At 39.5% G+C, this 26,688-nt stretch overlaps 1 protein-coding gene and 1 non-coding gene across 2 annotated transcripts; both read left to right on the top strand.

Moving 5' to 3' along the window:
• Positions 1-21,600: 21,600 nt before the first annotated feature.
• Positions 21,601-21,707, top strand: LOC133798953 (small nucleolar RNA R71). Its single transcript, XR_009876168.1, has one exon. It is a non-coding gene; the product is annotated as a small nucleolar RNA R71 (small nucleolar RNA).
• A 4,460-nt stretch (positions 21,708-26,167) lies between these two features.
• LOC133795689 (secreted RxLR effector protein 161-like) lies at positions 26,168-26,650 on the top strand. The gene has a single exon (XM_062233147.1). It carries the CDS (start codon positions 26,168-26,170, stop codon positions 26,648-26,650), a length of 483 nt encoding a protein of 160 aa, XP_062089131.1.
• The last annotated feature ends 38 nt before the right edge of the window (positions 26,651-26,688 follow it).

Here is a 26,688-nt window from a genome sequence, read left to right as displayed (position 1 = left end):
ATATATCGCCTGGCCCTATGTCTCGAGTGCTCGTTGTTTCATTTGTGCGAAGTTGACGTGTTTTTCGTATTCCCCATGTGGCGATACATCGGCTCCTATGCTGCGATATATCGGCATACGTGAATATATTAAACACATAATTGCACTTTTTTAGCATAATTTGAACTGATTAATCAAGTTTGACTGAGTAATACGAGATTCCAGCAAGTTCTGGAAGGGTCTAGAGCTTCTAGAAACTTCAATTTTTGAATTATCCACTTAAAATGCTTAAATCCTCAAATAAACAAGATTGTGACAAGTGTCATGCTCTTAATGGTCTTGGAAGATTCTAGAGTTTCTAGAACTTTCTTTTATTTAAACTATAATTAAATCCTTAAATAAACATGCACACGACAAGTGTCATGATCTTATTAATTCTATCTAAACCTTATAGTATAATAAATGACATCTTTATAATCAGCTATATTAATCAAACCTTATGTTATAATTAATATTCTTAAACTATAGGTTAAACTTATAAAATCTATAAGTGTTGCTACGAGTGTTCAACTAAGTCTCTGCTTGAACCAAAATCCACTGTAACTATCATACTATAACTACTACTAGCTACCACTACTACTATCTAACTAGCTAAGTAAAGTTTGGGACTCTACAAGTTTCGATAATCAATAGATTTAGTCCTAATAGTCACCTTTGGGGTGAGTCTAGTAGAATTTTGACCTATAATTATCTATCTTTCAAAATCTAACCATGTCAAAATAACTAATGAACACCTTTCGTAGGGGGACGAATCAAAGCGTCTCGAGGCCCCATTAAGTTATTGACTATGTTAAACCAAAGGTGGAGATCGAATAAAAATTCTTAAAATAAGCTCATTATAAAATTTTTAAAAAATAGTATTTTTATTATTAATTTTCGAAAATTAATGACTATAGTTCTCCAAAAATTGTAAGATTAGAATTTTTAAAACCAAAGTCCTATAATTTCCTATTAATTCTAAAGTGTCACATTGAAACAAATTCAATTAATTTAGAATTTACTTGTTGCTAATCAATATTTAGGTTTAACTAATATAATGAACATATACAATTAAGTCCAACTCAGGTAAATGGGCATTAACAATTGAGCTTGTATGGAGGATGGCTAGGTCTAGTATGTCGTTCCCACTACAAAGGCCCTCAATCTTCCATACAATGTCTAAAAGACAGGAATTTAAACCTTCATTTTATTAATTGTTATTAATTGATTAGGCTCACTATAGTCATGCAAAGTAAATGGGCCTTCACAAGTGGAATCACCCACAAAAGAGGAATTTAAACTTTACATTTTCTAATGGGCTCAAATAAAACCTATCATTTTATGAAAAATTTATTAGGCGAAAACCATATATCTAACAAACATATGGGGCATTATATGCATCTAAGCCCAATTGCAAAAATACCGCATATAGTGCAAACAGATGTGGTATAATTGGATGTGTCTAATTATGTTACTATATGAGCAATTCTATGAATTTATGCAAAAATATCACAATTTATTTCATTTGAAAAGGTATCACAATTAATTATCTAGAATTTATCAAAAAATTCGAATTAATTAAATTTTTAAAAAAATAAGTCAATTTAAATGAAATTTATCAACAATTAACAAAAGTTAATTTAAGTGAAATTTATCAACAATCAACTTGGTTTAGATTAATTTGAAAAATATTAATTTAATTTAAATATGATTTATCAACAATTAACAAAAGCTAATTTAAATCCCATTTATTAAAAAATATTTAATTAATTGGTTGAAAAAAATGACATTTTTCAAAATTTAACCAATTTTAAATTTTAAAATCAATATCTTAACTGTTTTTCAAAAAATATTTTGTGTTGTTACAAAAATAAGTTAATATTTTAACCATTTGAAAAAAAAAATATTAATAGTTATAACAACCCTAAAATATAACGGTTAAACAAATTCAAATATTCATGAAAATATCCAACTAACAAATTTCAAATAATTTAAATATTAAAAACTATAGAATAAACAGATATTTATATTTTCAAATAAATATTTAATAAAAATATCAAGTATTTAAAAGAAAATATCTTAAATATCTGAAAGCTTAATTCTAATATTTTAATATATTAAAAGATTTAAAATTAAGTTGTTAGTCTATTTTAAAATTTGAATTTGAATCTTTGTATAAAATATCTAATTATTTAAATCTCAACTAACAAAAATATCTTATTTTAAAAAACATTTTTAAATACAAAAAAAATTCTGATATTTTTTGCTTTAATTATAAATAATTAATTTTCATAATTTAATTTATTTTAAAAAAAATTAAATCGGATAAACAGTACTCGTGACACCGTGCGCACATGGAGTGATCTGGCTGCTGTGGTGTGCGCGCAGCTAGGATGATGCGCACAGGCGTGCGCGCATGGTCTGGGCAGTGCGCGCACTGTGTGCAGCAGATGGTCGAGTGACGCACGCACAGAGTGGAGTGATGCGCGCGTGACTGGCTGCCAGAGGAAAAAAATTCGAAAAAAAATTTGTGCAATTTTTCAAACCAAAACCATTTTCTAATTAATTTTTAGGCTATTTAGGATTTTTACCCCCCGAACTATTACCACTACCGTATCGTGCCCCCTAATTTTTTCAGGCCGTTAAAAATTCCCCCCGAAATATTCACAGTAATGTAAAGAAGGACTTCCGTTAACTTTCAACACATGTGGCTAACAGAATGCTAACATGGCTCTTTACATGCTGATGTGTCTTAGCCATGTCAGCGCCATGTGTGTAATTTTATTGTTTTTAAATATGGTTTTTATTTTTTTTAATGTATAAAAAATGGTTTAATTTATTAATTCTATTTTTTAGTGTTTAATTCATTAACTTTTAATATGATTATAGATTTTTTAATTTAAAATTACACACATGGCGCTGACATGGCCAAGACACATCAGCATGTAAAGAGTCATGTCAGCCTTTTGTTAGCCACATGTGTTGAAAGTTAACGGAAGTCCTTCTTTACATTACTGTGAATATTTCGGGGGGAATTTTTAACGGCTTGAAAAAATTAGGGGGCACGATACGGTAGTGATAATAGTTCGGGGGGTAAAAATCCTAAAAAGCATAATTTTTAACATGTTTTACACAAAATAAAGCATATATAAAAATTAATGGCATAGAAAACACTACAAAATAACCTAAAATTGCTAATAATCACATAAAATTCAAGATGCTTCATAAAATCATGAAATCCATCCAATTATTCAAACACATCAAATAATTAAATTTTTAACATGTTCATGCATGAAATAAAGATTATCAAAGGCTCTGAGGCCAGTTGTTGGGAAAACTTATACAGGGCTGTTATTTATTTTCATGTAGATATAATATTAAATAAATTAATATGAGATAACCTAGAACATGTATCTAAAATGGAATTCAAAGAGAAATAATGATAAGAATACTTACATTATACGCAGCGAAATGAATGAGTCATTCCTTCAGTTTCTCTAACCCTTGTGTCCTTTCTATCGCAGAGTATTACCAAGAAACTGAACCGATCTTCAATTTTCTTCACAGTCTTCCAAAATATCCTTGGAATCACCTAGACTAGAGTGGGAAACTCTCAACACATAAGCCAGATAAATAGATAAGAAAAGAAAAGAACAATAAGGCTTAGAAAATGGCTTATGTTTAGAGAGAATCTAAAAACTATCAAAAACTTGTGTTTTTTACTTCTGAACTCAACTCTCTCTTAACATCCCTTTTATAGACTCAATTAGGTCATTTATTTAATTAAAAAATTAATAAAATAATAGGCAATTAACAGCCTTATGTCAAAATTATCATGGGCTTTAGGCCCGTAAAATTTCCCATTTGATTATAAGCTCATTGGACTTCAAATCAAGGCATGTATTATTTTCTATTTATTTAATTAATTAAATCCTTTATCAAATTAATTATTTATAATTCAAACCTTGATTTAAACTTATTTATTAATTTAGATACCAATTTATCTTAATTAATAAATCTGCCCTAATTTCTCTTTTCTTCTCAGAATTACATAACTCTGTGAAACTATCCAAAATTGACCTGGTCAACTTTAATAATTCTAATTGATAAATAAATCAATTAATTGAGACTATCTAGATGATTTTATCCAAGGTAAAGTGGGGACCGTGGGCCTATGAAATCAAGCTCCAATAAGTTATCATAAATCTAACAAATAAATTTACTAACTTATTAATTTCTTGTGACTCCACTAAAGACTTGGAATTGCACTCTTGAATTCATAGAACGCTCTATAACAAATATAGATACGCTATTAATTATCCATTGTTACAACCATAATTGTCACTCAATCCTCTATAGACGGTCTACAATGAGATGTGAATAAAATACTGTTTTACCCCTCATTGTATTTTATCCTTAAAACACTTAGTTCCTTGTAAATGATATTTTAGTAAACTAATAGTAATTACTGAAATGAGATCTCTATCATTTAGCACCTTGAACCAAACTAAAAGGAAACCATCATTTCACTTCTTCATTAGAAGCTATAGATGTTCATATCTATGATTAACACTCTCACTCAATTGTACTACCAAGTTCCCAAGATGTAAGTATGGGCTAGTCCGTAGGGTAAGCTGGTAATGAACAAGTCAAAGAACTCAAATAATACAATCAGTTAGAATACTAACCACTCAGAATTAAGATTGAATTGACCTATGGTCAACTATATGATATGAATAGAATAGATAATAACGATATGTTTACTTATCCTATCAACTGTCAATATCGGTCATGTCCGATATAATAAATACATCTGATCTTATCTACTTTGCTAATGTTCTGGAAAGAACATAACACCACAATGTGTAAGTAGATCATATCGTAGATTGGCAAGTCAGTGTAAACCCTGTGCATTGACTAGTCTTATGACTAACTTATTTTGAACATATAATCATATTTAAATTCCACTGTGTTATACCCAGATTTCGAGTTATGTTAAATGTAACCTCAAAAGTTGGATTCACAAACGACTAGACTCGTAAGGTTTAGAGTATGCTCCAGGACTAAATATCGAGCCTGCAAGACTGAGACGACCTCGAATATGGTGACCTCGAAGTATTCACGATCTCGGAAGGTAACTCCGGAGACGCATCTATCCTCAGGGATGACCTCGGATAAGGGGTTCCGAGCTCGACGCACATACGATCTCGAAAACCGTGTGACCTCGGGAGATGTCATTAGCTCGAAAGCTGACAAGAAACCAGGAAGGCTAAGGCCTTGGAGATATATGATAAAAACCGAGAATATCTATAAGTGTTATACATAAGAGACGTAATCTTCATTTATTGCTGTAAATCCCCTAAAATCGTGGGATATTATTTGGTTAGTTATACGCCCCCTGGTCTTCAGGGGACATTTCCTTTTATATCTGATTATAGGCATTTAAAGCCATTAATTTTATTTACACAAAAAGAGTAACTACCCAAAATGTGTGGGATAGTATTATGCACCCTTCTCTATAAATAGAGAGGTCATGCACCATTGTAATGGACCAAAATTCTGAACCTGGAGAGAAAACTCTGAAGAATTCATGCTTAAGAATTTTCAGAGATAATCTTGAGTTTAATAACAGAGACTCGTGGACTAGGCAGATTTAACTGCTGAACCACGTAAAAATCGTGTTTTGTGTTGTTATATTTTAATTGGTCATTGATGTTTCTTGTTTACGTGCTCTTCTTTCACTGTTGACGAAAAACGGCGTCAACAGTTTGGTGCTTTCATTGAGAGCCTTAAGCATTCATTCCTGAAAAATTCATGGCCACAAACAATCAGAACACACCTGAAGAAAATTACCCAAGACGTCCTGGAAAACAACCAATGGAGAACCCGGATGTTGAAGAGAGAAGTGGGTCTTCTGATTCCCGGGGACCACCTCCTCCACCAAGGGATGAGGATATGTACTACAATCCGGAGCGGTACGTTCCTATTGTAGAACTTGAAAACCGGCAATTGAAGCAGCTGTTGGCAGAGGCCAACAAACGGAATAAGGAGTTGACAAGGATAGCCGCAGAGGCGCAGGTGGCTCATCCCCTGCCTCCACGCGAAAACCAAGTCCCTCCTCCAAGGGACGTGCATATTCCTCCCCGGAGACCCCGTGGGCGTCCACGAAAAGATGCTGCCACAAGGAGGCCGACTCAACCTCCGACACCAGCAGAGCCATCCGCTCCACCTAGGCCCCAGAGGAGTACTCAGGCTCGGGCCCCGGCTAACCCGCCTGTGGAAGTGCCTGCGGGAGCTGAGAATAACCGAACCCCTGCAGAGGCTCGGACTCAGGTACCTGGGAGCGCACCAAATGCGACCGACCCATCTCGGGAAAATTCTGGACCCTCTAGGCCACGACAAGGGTGGCAGCCACCGTCGCCTATACGGTTCCCCCCGTCACCCATAAGATATCCTTCGCCCCCCCGCAGGAACGCTCAACCCGTTCGAGATCAGAATGAAGGGCGTGCGGGGGAGAGACAAGGAAACAGGGAGACTTTCCAGGAGCGGAGAGGCGCCCCATCTGAGAAAAGTCAAACGTCTCGATCTCGCACGGCGGAGACGAGGCGACGTGGGAAGAATCCATCACGAAATAACCGAGCAATGAGTTTCACCAGTGATGAGTCCGGAGATACCAGGTCCGTCAGTAAACATGATCGAGGTCGCAATAATACTGGGAGCCGCAAGAATCGTCCCGACCTGCGAAATCATCTGAGCCAGAGTCGGGGTAATGGAGATCAAACAAATCCGGACCTGAGGGATCGCCTGAATAGGCGTAGAGATCCCTCGCGGATACGCGAGCCTGGAATCACGATCAATGACAATCAATTCCAGACAGTATCTCCTACTGACCCAGTCCAAGAAAGAATCGATCAGCTTGAAAAAGCCTTTAGGCTTTTGAAGAATGAACGAGGAAATGGTCGATATGAGGACTCTGACGAGGAGCTCGAGCCATTTGCTCCTCATATTTCCAGTATTCCATTTCCTCAAGGGTTCCGGATCCCTCATGTCCTAACGTTTGAAGGAAAGACCGACCCGTGTAGTCATCTGAGCACGTTCAACACTATCATGAGAGCCAGTAACGTGGGTTACGAGCTCAGGTGTATGTTGTTCCCAACATCATTGGCAGGACCTGCTAAAAGTTGGTTTAAAAAATATAAGAGACACTCAATAACTTCTTGGGAACAGTTGTCTAAAGACTTTAAGAAGCAGTTCAGAGCAATGATGGGGGTCAGACCAGAGGCATCCACCTTAACTAACGTCTGACAACAGCCGGGCGAAACACTAAAAAGTTACCTAACGAGATTTAATCTGGAAGTCGCCCAACCTCGGGACGTGGATGACAGGGGCACCTGATGGCTATCCGAGTTGGTGTATTGCCGGGAAGTGCCCTTTGGGACGATATGCAAGGGAAACCGGTAAGGTCAATAACTGAGTTTAACAGACGAGTGCAAAGATTTGTCAATGTAGAGGAAGCGAGGTTGACGCTCAATGCGACTTCCCAGCCCGAAACTACAACGATAAACATCAACTCTGCCTCAACCTCGGCAGACCCAGCAGCTCCAAAGCCTACCACGGAGAACTCCTCCAAGAGGAAAAAGAACGAAGGAAGTAACCCCGAAGCCGAAGGAGGGAAGAAGAAGAAAGGGGAGAGGTATTTCTCCGTGTATAGAGTATACATCGAGCTCAATGAGTCTCGGGAGAACATATACCTGGCTAATGAAAACCAGGTCCCCTTTAGGCGTCCGGACCCGATGAGAAATCAAAAATCCAAGAGGTATTCTAGTAAGTATTGCCGGTTCCACAGAGACACCGGGCATACAACCGATGAATGTCGACAATTGAAGGACGAGATCGAAGGGTTGATCTCGAGAGGTTACTTCCGACAGTTTGTCAAAAACCCGAGTACGGGTCAGACGGCCACGAGCCAGAGAGTAGCCGCGCCTCCGACGACGCAAAACAATAATTCCCGAGCTCGGGAAGAAGACAAGCCCCCACCGATAGATGAAGAGGATGTAATAACCATCTCGGGAGGGCCTCACTTCGCAGGAATGGGCAGGAACGCCCAAAAGAGATATGTTAATGAACTAAAGACTGGGGATGGATCTCCTTATGAACCCGAACCTAGGGCTCCCAAAAGTCAGAGGATTGAGACACAACCAATAACCTTCACCGATGAAGATGCCTCCCATGTCCAGTTCCCTCACTGTAGAGTCCAAGAACTTTACTTAGCTAATTATTTAGTAGTATTATAGTATGTATAGTATTATCTTTGTTACTGTGGATTTTTGGTTCAGACCGGGAATTATTTGGACACTCATAGTAGTACTTATAGACTTTCTAAGTTTGACCTATAGTTTAAGAATATTAATTTTAACCTAAGGTTTGATTATATAGCTGATATTAAGAATAATATTTATTATACTATAAGGTTTAGATATCAACCAATAGGATTTTAAGCACATGTTATGAATGGGTGATTAAAGATTAAGTATTTTGGAGGATTAAATTTAATAAGGAGTAAAGTTTGAATGCATTAGGGTCAGTCAGCAGCTTTGAATACATTGAGGGCTTAGTCAAGGCTGTTTACTCCATTCAAACTTAGCTAAAAATGTGTAATTTCGTGTTTAATTAATCAGCGTGTGCCGATATATCACAGCTATAGGGGGCGATATATCGCAGCACGTAGATACGGAAAACATGAGACGATGCACGGTCGCCTCGGGCATACTGGCCCATTCGATATATCGCCTACAGGGGGCGATATATCGCCTCCTTCAGTGTATTTTCAAATGTTTTTGAATTCTTTTCCTTTCAGCCATTCAAACTCTTGATAAGTCCAGCATCTTTCTGAACGAGTCTTCAGCCTCTGCTGAACGATTATTCAAATTATTTTCACCTAAAAACCTATTATTTTTATTCAAGTAAAATTAAGATTCCTTCATTCCCAAACTCTATAAATAGGACCTAGTACCCAGCCATTATTCACCTTTTACTCTAAGTTCAGAAGCTGCAAGTGCTAGGAGAGTGTGAGAGTTAAACACTTGGGTGGGGAAATCATAAGCTTAATCATCTTAAGCTTATCAAACACTTTGGGAAGTTAGGTTCTATAGTATTTCGATTGTGGTGTAGATTGGTCTTGCAAGTCTTTGAGGTAAACCAAAACTCTAGTTCATTTGTTTCATGTTATTTTCCTTCTCATAGTCTTCTACTCAGTCTCCTAACCTCATTCTTATTTTGGTTAGGAAATCTAAATTCTTGAGCACATAAGTTTTGGTAAGTGTGACTTTCAATGGTTTAGTCTTTCCATCCCTTTCATTTCATCTCTTTTCTTCAAATCTATTCACCCTTTATTTATGGTTTTAGGAGTGTTCCAAAAGTCCTAACTCAGTCCACATATCCCGGTAACTTTGGTAAGGAAAATAGGCTAGAATCAATATGTTATATATGTTTTATGTTATTAAATGTGTTATGATATGTATGTATATATGTTTGTAGGCTTGGGCATATGACCCATATGACTAACAAGACCCCAAATGGGTTATGGGCATATGACCTACTTAGCTAGTAAGACCCCACTAACCCCATGGGCATATGACTTGTTTAGTCTATGGGACCCCAAGTAATAATGACCATTATAATAAGTGTATGTAATAAGTGTTATGATATGTCTTTATGTTTATCATGAAATTTTATGTTTATGATTATGTGTTAGATTTTCCTTACTGGGCATTAGGCTCATTCCTTTTTGTTTTATGTGCAGGAAAATAGCTTTAAGAGGCGGTAAGATTTGTGGACGCTTAGAGAATGTGTATCGATGGTGAATGGAGTCAAGGAGCCGAGCATTATTCGATTCGAGTATGTAGTTTCGTTTTATGTCTTTTTACATGTATTTTCCGCACTATTTATGTAATGTTTTTTTATTTTAAATCATGTTTTGTTTTTAAAGACAATGGGATCCCATATCCTTCTTGGTATTTATTTTGTAAGTAACTCTTATTTTTACAAGTTACTTAATAAAATTATGGTATTTTCGTAAATGTAAGTTCTATTAAGGATTGTATGTATAGTTTCGTTAATGGTCCAAAAGTCTAGATTAATGGGTCATTACACTCACCATGATCCGCTGGTCATTACTCTTCAGCTGGCCAACAGGAAGGTCCACCGAGTTCTCATAGATAATGGGAGCTCAGTCAACATACTTTACAAAGCAACCCTCGAGAAGATGGGACTCTCCCTTCGCGACCTGAAAGCGTGTGCAACTAGGTTGTACGGTTTTTCAGGAGAAGGAACCACCTGCATGGGATCCATCGAGCTCCCCGTGACCTTGGGAGATTATCCAGTCTCGATAACCAAGATAATGGAGTTCGTGGTAGTAGACTTACCATCTGCCTACAATGTGCTGCTCGGGAGACCCGCCCTGGCCGGGCTGGGGGCAGTTTCATCAGTAAGGCATCTGGCCCTTAAATTCCCAACCCCTAGCGGAGTCGGGAAATTGAAAGGAGACCAGTTAGCAGGGAGGGAGTGCTACAGCATCTCCTTGAGAGGAAAGAGACAGACGAGCGCACAAGCACTCGTCATCGTACAAAACAAAGACGGAACGATCTTAGAGGTTGACGAGGAAATTGATCCAAGGATTGAGGAGAAAGTTGACCTCGAACCTTTAGAGGAGCTCGAAGAAGTTCAGCTCGAGGAAGTTGATCCCTCGAAGAAGGTGAAGGTCAGAAAACACCTCCAAGATGAGGCAAAATAGCAATTAATTTGCTTTCTGAAGAAAAACCAGGATGTCTTCGCGTGGTCGCACTCATACATGGTGGGGATAAGACCGAATGTAGCAAGCCACGCACTGAACATAGACAAAAGCTTCCCCCCGAAGCAGCAAAAGCGAAGACAGCTGGACGAAGACAGAAAGAAAGCACTGAAGGAGGAGGTCGACAGGTTAAAGGCAAACGGATTCATTAGGGATGCCTTTTACCCTGACTGGGTAGCCAATCCGGTGTTGGTCCCAAAGCCCAATGGGACGTGGAGAACCTGTATTGACTATTCAGATCTCAACAAAGCTTGCCCAAAAGACTGTTTTCCGCTACGGAGGATTGACCAACTCGTGGATGCCACGGCAGGGCACGGCCAGATGTCGTTCATGGATGCCTATTTTGGATATAACTAGATTCCCATGCACGCCCCCGACCAAGAACATACGAGCTTTATAACGGATAAAGGGCTATACTGCTATAATGTCATGCCATTCGGGCTCAAGAATGTTGGAGCCACATACCAGCGGCTCGTAAACATGATGTTTTCAGAAAAAATAGGGAACAACATGGAGGTTTATGTTGATGACATGCTTGTCAAGTCTCAACTTAACAAGAACCATGTTGATGACCTCGAAGAGTGCTTCGGCGTGCTCAAGAAGTATAACATGAAGCTAAATCCTCAAAAGTGCACTTTTGGGGTATCTTCAGGAAAGTTTTGGGGCTTTATTGTAAACTCTCATGGAATCGAGGCTAATCCCGACAAGATCAAGGCCCTGATTGACATGCCTTCGCCTCGGAAGCACAAAGATGTCCAAAGCTTGACTGGCAGGATGGCAGCCCTAAGCAGATTCATCTCGAAATCTACGGATCGTGGTCTTCCATTTTTCAACTTATTGAGAGGAGGTAAGAAATTTGAATGGACAGAGGAATGCGAGCTGGCTTTTCAAGAGCTCAAAAACCACCTTGCAGAACCACCCATCCTGTCGAAACCTGAAACGGGAGAAATACTGTACCTATACCTTTCAACCACCGAACACGCGATAAGCGCTGTGCTCCTTCGAGAAGAAGAGAAGGTGCAAAGACCCTTCTACTACATCAGTAAAAGATTACTGGGGGCAAATTCAAGATACCCATTGATGGAGAAACTCGCGCTCAGTTTAATTCATTCATCTCGTAAACTCCGCCCCTATTTTCAGGCGCATCCCATCCATGTACTGACTGATCAACTGCTTAGGCAAGTCCTGTCTAAACTGGAAGCTTCAGGTCGACTTCTTAAATGGGCTGTTGAGCTCGGATAGTTCGAGATCACCTACCACCCGAGAACGACCATTAAGGCACAGGCATTGGCGGACTTCATAGTGGAATGTGCTGGTATAGCCGACGACGAGGTAATAACCACGGCCCACGAGCTGTGGAAACTTTACGTCGACGGATCTTCAAATGAAAATGGAGCGGGGGCAGGGGTCATTCTGGTTACCCCCGCAGGGAGTAGATTCCATTATGCCTTAAGATTTGGCTTTAAAGCATCGAATAATGAGGCCGAGTACGAGGCTCTACTCGCGGGACTTCGTATAGCAAAGGAGCTTAAAGCTAAAGCTATATATTGTTACAGTGACTCCCAGCTCGTGGTTAATCAAATCCTAGGAGAATACCAGGCTCGTGGCACAAGAATGGCAGCTTATCTGGAGAAGGCAAAATCAGCATTGGAGTATTTCGAGTTTTATGCAATCGAACAGGTTCCCCGAGAACAGAACTCAAATGCAAATGCCTTAGCTCGACTCGCCACATCCACCGAAAATGAAGAGCTGAATGTTGTACCCATAGAACACCTACCAGCACCGAGCATTAACAAGCCAGACGAGGAAGATGTGTGTATGATCGAAATAGAGCCGACCTGGATGACCCCGATAGTTGATTATCTCGAAAATGGAGTTCTTCCAAAAGATTGGAACCAGGCTCGAAAGTTGATGTATCAACTTCCCCGTTACACCATTTTTGGACGGAAAGCTATACAGAAGGGGATATTCCATGCTGTTACTTAGGTGCGTAACCCCTCCCGAAGCTAAAAAAATCATTGAAGAAATTCATGAAGGGTTCTGCGGAGATCACACCGGGGGGCATAGCCTGTCCAAGAAGATCATACGCCAAGGATACTTCTGGCCAACCATCAAAACGGATTATTTCGAATACGTGAAAAAATGCGACAAATGCCAGAGATTCACCACAATACCCCGAGCACCACCATCCAAACTGACCATGTTGACTTCCCCATGGCCTTTCGCGGTATGGGGCATCGACCTCATAGGCTCTCTCCCGACTGGTAAGGGCGGAGTAAAATATGCTATGGTCGCCGTGGATTACTTCACAAAGTGGACGGAGGCTGAACCGTTGGCGACTATAACTTCAAAAAAGATCCTTGATTTCATAGTAAAAAGCATCGTGTGCCGCTAATACGCAAGAGCGCCGCAGCGCCAATTCTTGCGCCGCGGCCCTAATTAAAATTTCAGCACAATCCACTCCAAATGCTTGATTTCTACACAATCCACTCCAACTGCCCAAAACATAAGCTTAACCTGAAATCAAGCAAAAACAAGCATAATTCCGCTCCAAAAACACAAGAACCATTAAAAAGACACTGATAAAGACACTTAAAAAGATAGGCTAAAATTAGCCTAACAAACTCCCCCAAACTTTATTCTTACTCGTCCTCGAGTAAGGGAACGACACATTAAACTAAAACAAATAAACATGACAAGTTAAGCCTCCAGTCTTATTTAAACCACGTCGTCATCACTCACAAAACTTCAACTGTTGATCAACCAGAATTTCAATTCAAAAACTCCAACAATTAATCTGAATGCCTCAATTGGAAATTAGATTATACCTTGCAAATAACAAATGAATAACTAGATAACACCGTACATGCCTCACTCATTCCAACGATCCACTAGCCAAAATTCAATATGCTTGCACACTTACCTTTCTCCACTAATGTCAACAACACATGTTATGGAATCAAAAGGACTTCAAAGGTTCATAACGTTTTGGCTTAGGTGAAGGTGGATAAAAAAAAGACATTTAGGCTTCATTATACCATAAGCACATCAAAAACCAATCAAACAAACCACCTTGCATTCAGTTACCATCCCCTTATTCACCCACTTCTTATTGATTGAGGACTCATACTCAATGCTCCAACATCACTTTATTTAATTATTCATCACTCAAATTTTTTTTTTTTTTTAAACAAGAATAAGGAATCAAAATTTAGTGATGTTGCAAGCACTTTTACATTTCACACTTGTCTCAATCAGAAGATTACATCGTTCATCCACTTACACCAATGACCCTTTATTTTTATTTTTTTACCCAATTACAATTCGTTCCCCCAAACTTATTTCTAAGCTTATGGCATAATTCACAGGGTAGGGAAAAATAATAATTGGTACATTTTTGGCTTAATGAAGTGGTTATACAATCAATCAAACAAGTTAAGGCACAAATAGGCGAACTAGGGATAATAATGATAAGGGTAAGCTTGAAAGGCCCAAACGTTCCAAAAGATTGCCTAAATCATATTCCAAAACATATGTCATCAAGGATTTCGTCTCAAAAGGCAAGCAATGCAAGTTCTATCATTTTCATCAATTCATACCTCAAACCCAAGTAACACATGTATAGCATAATCCACTTTTTCACATTTGCAACATATACTAAAATTTCCAAAAGGCATCAAAATTAATCCAAAGAGTGATCAAATCAAGCACACGGTTAGACACAGTTTCCGTTTGACAAGTGACAACAACGGCATTTATACGTATCATTGGCTTAACTTTTGACACACACAAAAAAAAAAAAGAAACAACAAAATTTTAACTAAACTAAACCAAAACAGAAAAGTAAGCCCCCTCCCTCAAACTTTTATTTCACATTGTCCCCAATGTGAACATGACAATCAAAAAGAGAGAAACTTACCTGACAACCCCTCAAAATGGGTTGGGTGGTGGTGGTTGATCATAAGGAGTGAAACGCGGTGGTAGTGCAAAGTAATTTTCATCTTCTTCATCCAAAGACCACCGAGATACCAAACTATTCAGCTGCTGAATATGGTTTGCATCGTAAGCACTCCGCTGCCCCATATAAGTCTGCATATGCATGTTTTGCTGAATAAGGTAATTCAACTGAGCATGAGTGTACTGCATAGCAGGATCCATCTGACCACCCAAAAGTTCAGGCTCATCCTCACCATCATCGGTCCTTTGTCAGCGGCGACCTCTTCCTCTTTGAACTTGTGGGGCATCATAGGGATGCGGTGGAATGAGGCGATTCACCATGGCCACTCTGACTGGCTTTTGCGGAGGCACCTTCATATCAGTTAAATATTGAGGTGCGCCATATGCCACGCAAAGTTCAGTAATGAAAGTGCCATGTCCTAACCCGCCAGTAGTGGTGCCCTGAATTATATGATTTATACTTTCCCGAACATACCTCCCAATGTTTAGGTTGTACCCCTTTAGAATAGCATATGTCACTTTAAGCCAGTCAATAGGGATGTCAGACAAATGATTGTTGGGAATCAGTCGGGCACTCACAAAATAGCACCAAGCACGAGCCACTTGGTTAAGTTCACAGCGATACATACAGTTTGGCTCACCATCCTTCAAATGAATTCTTGCGCCAGGAAAACCCAATGTTTCAGCAAGGTCAACAAAGTCTAGATTATCGGCCCCCAGTACCCGCAGCTCTTCTTCTTCTATGGGAAAGTTAGGTACCTCATACAATTGATTAAATGATGCAAGAGTGACTGGTATCTTCTTGCCCCGCACCATGACAACATTATTTTCTTTTTCTGGCCAATTAGCAAGGAACTCGTATGTCATCGTGTGATTAGCCTTGCCATTGCAATCAACAAATTGGTCCCACTGCTGCCGAGCAATCTCAGCTCGAATAGGTTCATACAGTGGCTGGTTTTCTAGGGGTTCTGAACTGAATTCCATACCTCTTTCTTCAAGAATAGGTTTTCCTGACAACACCACAAACCGCTCTTGAGCCTCTTTGCTCACAAATCTTGAGGTGTCATAATCCGCCCTTGTTGAGACACGAGGAGGGCGGGATGATGACGCACCTGAAGCATTCACAGTACCCTTCTTTGGCCCCATTGAGTGAAATAACTCCCAAAATACCAACTTGTAAGATCACTAGAAATTTTGGCAGCACCTCCCCTTGTTTTTGGTACTTCCCAAAATCAGAAAATTTCTTCACAAACCACAATTCTCCAATCCAATTTTTCAGAATAGCAAATATAACCAAAATGCACCAATTATTGAGAAACCCATTGATGATCCACCATTGTTATCCAAAGCTTGGAGAAATGGGCAATATTGAGGAAGAGGATGGGATTTTCGGATTAGGGTTAAAATGAGTGGGCAAAATGGTATTCTTGAAGAAATTAGGTGAAAAAGGACAAAGAAAATGATGGAGGAAGTGATTTTTATGGAAAGGGATGAAGAAATTATGAAAGATGAGTGAAATATTGGTGGTTATGGAGGTTTTATGGTGATTTGGGCGGAGGAGAGGCGGAGAAGATGAAGAGAGGCGGATGATGTATTTTTTTGGGTCTAAAAAAAAATTGGGGCAAAATTTCAGATTTAAATGGTGGCTCGTGTTGGCGCCGCGGCGCTAATGCATTTTTCTTTCCCAGGAGCCGCGGCGCAGGAATATGGGGCCGCGGCGCTAATGCGACTCCAATTTTCATCTGCTCTCTGTCCAGCACCTCGCCACGGCGCTAATACCCTTAGGCGCCGCGGCGCTACATGATGTACCGCGGCCCTAATTAAAATACAGCAAAAAAATTTCAACTTTTCACGCTTTTCACGGTTTACTCTTTACACAGAATACAATAAAACTACGAAATAAAAACACTTAAAAATACTAATTGTTCCAAACCAAAGATTAAAATGCAAAACAAAATACAATTTGGGATGCCTCCCAATGGCACTGTCGTTAACGTCATATAGCCGGACGATGGTTTCCTCTTTACTGTGGCGCCAAGAGGATGGCGGACTTGGCTTGATCAAACTGACCACCCAAGTAGAGCTTTAATCGCTGACCATTTACTTTAAACTTGCCAGTCTTTTCACTTGTTACTTCGACGGAACCATAAGGAAACACTTGTAATATCGTGAAAGGACCAGACCATCTCGATTTCAACTTGCCCGGAAAAAGTTTCAATCTTGAATTAAAGAGTAATACCTGTTGACCTGGTTGAAATTCCTTCCTGAGAAGGTTCTGGTCATGCCACTTCTTAGTCCTCTCCTTGTAAATCTTGGCGTTCTCATAGGCTTCGTTTCTAAACTCCTCCAACTCGTTCAGTTGCAAAAGCCTCTTCTCACCAGCTGCTACTAAGTCCATGTTCAAGGTCTTCATGGCCCAAAACGCTCTATGCTCAAGTTCCACTGGAAGATGACACGCTTTCCCAAAGACCAGCCTATATGGTGACATACCAATAGGTGTTTTGAAAGCTGTTCTATATGCCCACAAAGCATCATTGAGCTTCTTAGACCAGTCTTTCCTCGAGCTCTGTACTGTCTTCTCCAATATTAACTTAATTTCCCGGTTGGAAATCTCACCTTGTCCATTACTCTGCGGGTGATAGGGTAATGCTTTTCTATGTCTAACTCCATATTTCACAAGTAACGCTTCAAATTGCTTGTTACAGAAATGACTCCCCTCATCACTGATAATAGCTCTAGGAGTACCAAACCGGGTGAAAATGTACTTTTGGAGAAAAGTAAGAATTGTTTTACCGTCATTAGCATGAGTTGCAGCTGCTTCCACCCACTTAGAAACGTAGTCCACAGCTAGCAAGATAAACAGATTGTTGTATGATGACGGAAAAGGGCCCATGAAGTCAATACCCCACACATCAAACAGTTCCACTTCTAAAATACCAGTCAAAGGCATCTCATTCCTTCTTGAAATATTACCAGTCCTCTGACAACGATCACATGCCTTGACAAACTCATGAGCATCCTTAAAGAGAGTTGGCCAGAAGAACCCATTTTGCAAAACCTTTGCAGCAGTACTTGTCCCACCAAAGTGACCTCCACACTGCAGACTATGACAATGATTCAGGATAGAGTACATCTCCTCTTCAAGCACACATCTTCTAATTATCTGATCGGCACAGTGCTTATAAAGGATTGGCTCTTCCCAATAATAGTGCTTTACCTCATAAAAGAATTTCTTCAATTATTGTCTTGTCATGTCAGGAGGTGTGATGTTTGCAGCTAAAAAGTTGACATAATCAGCAAACCATGGAACCAACAAACTTTCTTTTAAAGCAAACAACTGCTCATCAGGGAACTCATCATTTATCTGGACTTCCTTCATATTCTGACCCTCTTCTGACTCCAATCTTGACAAATGATCTGCTACTAGGTTCTCGGTGCCCTTCTTATCTCTGATTTCTAACTCAAACTCCTGGAGGAGAAGGACCCATCGGATTAGTCTTGGCTTGGCATCCTTCTTGGCCATAAGGTATTTGATCACCGAATGTTCTGTGTACACAATAACCTTATTCCCGATTAAATATGGCCTAAACTTATCACAAGCGAATACTATGGCCAACATTTCCTTTTCAGTAGTAGCACAATTCAACTGAGCATCATTCAAGGTCTTACTAGCATAGTAGATGGTGCGAAAAACCTTGTCAACTCTTTGACCCAACACAGCCCCGACAGCATAATCACTTGCATCACACATCAACTCGAACGGAAGCTCCCAATTTGGTGCAATGACTATAGGTGCCGAAATCAATTTTTCCTTAAGAGTTTGAAAAGCCTCCATACACTCCCTTCCAAACTCAAAGGGCACTCCATTAACAAGAAAATTAGACAATGGCTTGGTGATCTTCGAGAAATCCTTTATAAACTGTCTGTAGAAACCGGCATGACCCAAAAAACTACGAACCCCTTTTATCGAAACTGGAGGGGGCAAATTCTCAATAGTAGACACCTTGGCTCTGTCTACCTCAATGCCTTCCTGTGAGATCTTGTGTCCCAAAACAATCCCCTCTCTAACCATGAAATGGCACTTCTCCCAATTAAGCACCAAATTGGATTCTTCACATCGAATCAATACCAGCTCCAAGTTCCTCAAACAATGATCAAACGATGAGCCAAACACTGAGAAATCATCCATGAAAATTTCTATACAATTCTTAACCAAGTCAGAAAAAATAGCCATCATACACCGTTGGAAAGTTGCTGGTGCGTTACATAGCCCAAATGGCATTCGTCGGAAAGCGAATGTGCCATAAGGACATGTAAATGTCATTTTCTCTTGGTCCTCTGGTGCAATGACTATTTGATGATACCCGGAGTAACCATCCAAAAAGCAATAATACTCCTTTCCTGCCAGTCTGTCTAACATCTGATCAATGAATGGAAGGGGAAAATGGTCTTTCCTTGTTGCCATGTTGAGTTTGCGGTAGTCAATGCATATTCTCCAACCAGTAACAGTTCTTGTTGGAATTAACTCGTTCTTCTCATTCTTCACTACCGTCATCCCCCCTTTTTTAGGTACTACCTGAACCGGACTCACCCACTCACTGTCAGAGATTGGGTAAGCTACCCCTACATCTAACCACTTCACCACTTCCTTTCTCACAATTTCTTTCATTGGCGGATTGAGTCTTCTTTGGGCATCTATGGTTGGTTTGACTCTGTCCTCCATTAAAATCTGGTGCATAACAGTAGAGGGGCTGATCCCCTTGATGTATGCCAAAGTCCACCCAATGGCCTTCATGTGCTCTCTCAGAATTCTCAACAATTTTTCAGTCTCCACATCAGAAAGTAAAGTTGAAACTATAACTGGAAGTGTCTTGTTTTCATCCAAAAACTCATACCTCAGATGGTTAGGAAGTACCTTCAGTTCTAACTCTGGGGGTTTCTCAACTGAAGGCAATGACCTTTCTAGTACTGCCCCAAGCTCTTCAAAGTATTTCCTCTTCAATGGCCCATAAGAATTAAGCCATTTTGCGTACTCCATAGCTTCCTTTCCATCTTGATCACTAACCTCATCTTCAACCAAACTTAACTCAAGAGGATCATTTATCAGTTTTCTCTCTTCCACTAAATTACCCATTACATCCACCGAAAAGCAATTGTCACTAGCTTCTAGATAAGTCATGGCCTTGAGCACATTGAACACAACTTCTTCTCCTTGCACTCTCAACTTCAACTCTCCCTTTTGAACATCTATGAGTGCTTGGCCTGTTGCCAAGAAGGGTCTCCCAAGAATAATGGGCACATTGCTATCCTCTTCCATGTCAAGAACTATGAAATTGGCAGGAAAAATAAACTTGTCTACTTTGACCAGGACATCTTCAATTACCCCTCTTGGATGTGCCAACGAACGATCAGCTAGTTGCAAGGTTACAATTGTGGGCTTGGCTTCACCAAGTTGCAATCTCTTGAAAACTGACAATGGCATCAGGTTGATACTGGCTCCCAAATCACAAAGAGCATTTATTCCCTCAATTCTCCCAATAGTGCACGGTATTGTGAAACTCCCAGGATCTCTCAGTTTAGGGGGGAGCTTCTTTTGCAGTATAGCACTACACTCTTCCGTCAATGCCACAGTTCCAAAGTCCTCCATCTTCCTTTTCTTGGACAAGATGTCCTTCATGAACTTGACATAGCTCGACATTTGCTCTAAGGCCTCTGCAAATGGAATGTTGATGTGCAGTTTCTTGAATACTTCCAGGAATTTAGTAAACTGCTTGTCCATGTTGTTCTTTCGAAGCCTTTGGGGGTAGGGAATCTTTATGTGATGCTCAATACTGATTGGTGGCGAAGCTTCTTTTGCTAGCATGCCTTCAGTAGCCTTTTTTTCACTGTGCTTCTTTTCCTCTTGTGTCGGTGCCTGTGCCTGTTGATCCTGACCCGCTTCTTCAACTGGCTGCTTCTCACTTGGTCCCTCATAATTCTTCCCACTTCTTAACGTGATTGCCTTGCAATTCTCTTTTGGATTCACTTCAGTGGTACTAGGCAAGTTACCTTGGGCATGATTAGCCATGAGAGTAACCAATTGTCCCATTTGGGTCTCCAAATTTCTAATAGAAGACCGAGTTTCAGCCATGAATTGGTTTAACACATCTGACTGAGCATTAGAATTTCCACCAGAATTTTGTTGCTGCTGATGATGAGTGGGCGGTTGGGGTTGTTGCTGCTGCCTAAATCTTGGCTGAAAGAACCCCTGTGGCTGTTGTTGGAATGACTGTTGTTGGCTTGAAGATTGTCCTTGCTGATCATTCTTCCAAGAAAAGTTGGGATGATTCCTCCACCCTTGATTAAAGGAATTGGAGTAAGGGTTATTGTTGCTCTGTCAAGGAAAATTCCCAATAGCCTGAGCTTGCTCCATAGGCATGTTGTTTACACCAGCATACTGACACTGTTCATAGGCATGAGGACCCCCACATATTTCACACAAAGTCTGGGCCTGTTGCACTGGAGCTGTTATCACATTGCCTTGCAATTGCTTAGTCAAGGCCTCAACTTGAGCGGTAAATTTCGAAATTGCATCCACTTCATACATACCGGCCACTTTCCTTGAAGAACTTCTTTCACTTGGCCACTGCTGATTATTCATGGCCATTTCTTCCAACAAGTCATATGCCTCATTGGCACTTTTTCTCATAAACGCACCACCAGCTGCTGCATCAATGAGTGTGCGAGTAGTACCACACAACCCATTATAAAAATTATGTACTAGCATCCATTTCTCTATTCTGTGATGCGAGCACTTTCTTATCAATTCTTTGAATCTCTCCCAAGCTTCATAGAGAGACTCATTATCCAACTGAGAAAAATTATTGATCTCTCCTCTTAACTTAGCTGCTTTAGCTGGAGGGAAAAACTTGGAGAGGAACTTCAGTGCTAGATCATTCCATGTATTGATTGAGTTAGGCGGCAAAGATACCAACCAACTCTTAGCTCGCTCCCTCAGAGAAAATGGGAACAATCTCAGTCTGATAGCATCATCACTAACTCCATTCATCTTAAATGTCTGACAGAGCTCCATGAAGTTAGATAGATGCATGTTTGGGTCTTCAGTGGGTAGTCCCCCAAACTGGACTGTGGATTGAACCATCTGAAGTATGGCTGGCTTTATTTCAAAATTGTTTGCATCTATGGTGGGTGGTCTTATACAAGACTGGACCCCTGTCATTGTTGGCAACACATAGTCCCTCAGGCTACGGTCGGGTGGATTCTGACCATTAGCTGGGTCTTCTATGGCACCCCCATTATTACCGTAGTTGGCCATAACTTCCTCTTGCTCAATCCTGTGTACAACTCTTTCCAACCTTTTGTTTTTTCTGTTTTGCCAGCAAGTCTTCTCTATCTCAGGATCAACAGGCACTCTTGCAGCTGGTCCTTGACGTCGCATAAACCAATGGTACCTGGATGAGATAAGAAGAATTTGACACAAACAAGTTAGCAAAAAGTGAAAAGAAAACCAAATTAGAATTTAATCCAATTAACGTAATATTAACTAAATAATTCCCCGGCAACGGCGCCAAAAACTTGTTGTTTAATTTTAATACACGCAAGTGCACGTATCATACAAGTAGTACTCACACAGGTGTGGTCGAACCCAAGGGAATTGCAGCCAAGTACTAACCAAATTGGATTTATATTTCTATGTGGCGACAATAAAAATTGGTTTTTAATTAAATTGCAGAAAACACAACAAGCAAAATCAACAAATAAGAAACTAAGGGTTTAACAATGGATGTGAAGATAGGGATATGATTTCAATTGCTTCGATTACCCAATTGTTAACACTAGTTAACTATTCTTCTTCTTTCAATGAGATGACAGATTATAAAATCACCTAAACTCTTTTCAGATCATTTAGGTTCTAAATTGCATTGTCAACTATTGCATTTCTGAGATAGCACAACAAACAATTCGCATTAAGTAATAATCTACAAGTCACATAAGCTATGCGAATACTTTCGTTTCGCATCAAAACCTATGTTCATTCATTTAGAGCATTCCTAATACTCACTTTTCAGATTTCACATTAGGATCATGAATCATGCTTAAGGTGATCAATCTCAAGCATACATTAAGCACAAAAATGAACAAATCTCATAAACAAGCAAGAAGAAATAATCAAATAGCATTAACCATGGGATGAATCTCAGTCAATATCCATCAAATCCCTAATAGGAGTTTAGCTCATAATCTCAATATTCATATCCATAATCAAACTGAATGTAAACAATAACATAGGAAATCAAAGAAAAAGAGAATGAAACTAGATGGGGAATTGTCACAGATCGCCCACGCTTGCTCCAAGGTTCTTCTTCTCTCGTTTTTCCCCTCTTTTTGTCTGTCTCCCCTGTCAAAATCGCGATCCCCTTTTCAGAATGAAGACCTCGTTCTATATCCTCCAAAAATGACGAAATTGCCCTTAAAAATTCTGAGGTGTACAGACGCCAGCGCCGCGGCCCTACTCGGCAAATGCTAAATCTCGAGTTTCTGGAAAGGGGCTCGCCGCGGCTCTAATACGCAAGAGCGCCGCAGCGCCAATTCTTGCGCCGCGGCCCTAATTAAAATTTCAGCACAATCCACTCCAAATGCTTGATTTCTACACAATCCACTCCAACTGCCCAAAACATAAGCTTAACCTGAAATCAAGCAAAAACAAGCATAATTCCGCTCCAAAAACACAAGAACCATTAAAAAGACACTGATAAAGACACTTAAAAAGATAGGCTAAAATTAGCCTAACAGAGATCAAGATCCAAGTCAAAACCAAGAAGAACTTGCTAGATTTGTAACCAAGAAGGTCACTTCAGACGAAACTGTCCACAGCAAAGAAATGAAGGACAAAAGCAAGACAACAAAGATGAAGCTCATGTCACAGATGGATCTATGAATACTGATGTTTTGACTATGTCAACTAGTGATCCTAAGGATGAATGGGTTATGGATTCTGGGTGTGCATTTCACAAGTCACCAAGAAAAGATTGGTTCTTTGATCTAAAAGAAAAAAGTTCAGGCCAAGTGTTGATGGGAAATAATAGCACATGTAGAATTCAATGAATTGGTTCTATCAAGATCAAATTGAGAGATGGCACCATAAAGGTACTTTCTAATGTTAGATTTATACTTGAACTAAAAATAAATTTGTTATCTCTTGGTGTTTTAGATTCCAAAGGCTATAGCTACAAAGCTGAAGGTGGAGTCTTGAGAGTATCCAAAGGTACAATGGTGTTTATGAGAGGTGAGCTAAGACAAGGACTTTACATACTACAAGGAGAGACCATAGCTGGGACTGTTGGAGTTTCAACTGGGTCTGCTGGAGATTCAACTACAGAACCCAAATAACACAAAATTATGGCACAAACGACTTGGGCACATAAGTCACAAGGGAATGGTAGAACTTGGTAAGCAAGGTTTCTTGAACTCTAAATATATTTCAGACTTACAGTTTTGTGAAACTTGTGTTGTAGGAAAAGCTCACAGGTTGAAATTTGCAAGTTCAACTCATAAAACCAAAGGAATATTGGAATACATCCATTCAGACTTATGGGGTTCATCCCAGGTTCCATTATCTCTAGGTAAAGCTCAATATTTCCTTTATATTATTGATGACTATTCTAGGAAAGTGTGGATCTATTTTCTTAGAACTAAGGATTGGGCTTTTGGAAGGTTTAGAGAATGGAAAATTATGGTAGAAAATCAAACCATGAAGAAAGTTAAGAAACTTAGAACTGACAATGGTTTGGAATTCGGTAATGCTGAGTTCGATTCTTATTGCACTGAACATGGCATTATTAGGCACCATACAGTTAGGAACACCCCTCAGCAAAATGGTCTTGCTGAGAGAATGAATAGAACAATCATGAATAAGGTTAGATGCATGCTAGCTGATTCAGGTTTGCCAAAAACATTTTGGGCAAAGGCAGCTGCTACTTCTTACTACCTCATTAATAGGTCACCTTCATCTGCATTAGGTTGTAAGGTTCATGAACATGTTTGGTCTGGTCATAAACCAAGTTACAGTCACCTGAAACCTTTTGGTTGTATAGGTTATGTTCATATTAGTCAAGGGAAGTTGAATCCTAGGTCTATGAAGGGTGTGTTTCTTAGTTATCCAAGTGGTGTCAAGGGTTATAAACTTTGGTTAATAGATGAGAAAAATGCATTACCAGTCATGATGTTATATTCAATGAGCACTGATTTTATAAAACTAACATAAAATTTAGTGATCAAGCCAGCTCTAAACAAGCTGAGTAGAAAGATACTATGCAGATTGAATTAAGAGAAACATCACAGAATGAGAATCGAGGTGGAGTTCAGGAGAGTGAACTTGGAGATGCATCTGGAAGTGATGCAGATGGCACTGAAGCTGATGGCAGAGATACTCAAGCTTCAGATTATCTCTTGGCTAGAGATAGAGCAAGGAGACAGATCAAACCTCCTGAAAGATTTGCACATGCTGATATTACTGCTTTTGCCCTTAGTGTAGTTGATTTACTAGAGCTACATGAGCATATTTTCTACAAGGAAGCCAAGAATAGTGTTGAATGGAGTAAATGGAATAAGGCTATGAAAGAAGAGATGGAATCTTTATCCAAGAATGAGACATGGATCCTAGTGGATAAACCTAAGAACAAAAGAGTAATAGGGTGCAAATGGGTTTACAAGAGAAAACCAGGGATTGAAGGAGTTGAGCTACCTCGATTCAAGGCAAGGTTGGTGGCAAAAGGATTGTCTCAAGTTGAAGGGATAGGCTATCATGAAGTGCTTTCTCCTGTTTTCAAACACATTTCTATAAGAATTATATTGGCTATCACTGCAATTCAGAATTTAGAATTGGAACAACTTGATGTGAAGACAGCATTTCTTCATGGTAATCTTGATGAAGAAATACACATGCAACAACCTAAAGGATTCATACAGCCAGGGATGGAAGAGAAGGTGTGCTTGCTGAAGAAATCTCTATATGGTTTGAAACAGTCACCAAGACAATGGTACTTCAGATTTGATGATTTTATGCTAAGACAGAAATTTCAAAGATCAAAGTTTGATAGTTGTGTTTACTTCAAAGTTCTTGAAGATGGAAGCTACATATACTTGTTAATTTATGTGGATGACATGCTTATTGCATGTAAACACATATCAGAAATGGAAAGGCTCAAGGAGATGCTAAGTCAAGAATTTGATATGAAGTAATTGGGGGCAACTGTCAAGATTTTGGGAATAGAGATATCTAGAGACAAAAATGGGGGCATATTGAGATTTTCTCAAGAAGGATATGTCAAGAAGGTAGTGGGAATGTTTGATCAAAAGGAAGCCAGATCTGTCAACACTCCCATTGGAGCCCACTTCAAGCTCAAGTCTCTTACAAAAGAAGAAGCATCTTTTGAAGAAGAAAAGATGAAGGGAGTTCCTTATGCTAATGTTGTTGGTAGCATTATGTATGCTATGGTATCAACAAGACCTGATTTAGCATATGGAATTGGCTTGGTTAGTAGGTTTATGAGAAAACCAAGCTTGGAACATTGGCAAGCTGTGAAATGGTTACTAAGGTACATGAAGGGCACTGCAAATCTACAGATTTTGTACACAAAGTCAGACCAGAATCAATGTGAAGTTATTGGGTATTGTGACTCAGATTTTGCTGGAGATTATGATAAAAGAAGATCTTTATCTGGGTATGTTTTCACTGGTGGAGGGAATGTTGTAAGCTGGAAGTCTAATTTACAACATGTTGTGGCTCTTTCCTCGGCTGAAGCAGAATACATAGCTCTCACATAAGCAGTTAAAGAAGCTCTTTGGTTAAAAGGGATGATGAG

Source organism: Humulus lupulus, chromosome 8, assembly GCF_963169125.1.
Source record: "Humulus lupulus chromosome 8, drHumLupu1.1, whole genome shotgun sequence".
NCBI lineage: Eukaryota > Viridiplantae > Streptophyta > Magnoliopsida > Rosales > Cannabaceae > Humulus > Humulus lupulus.
This window is presented reverse-complemented; position numbering and strand designations above follow the sequence as displayed.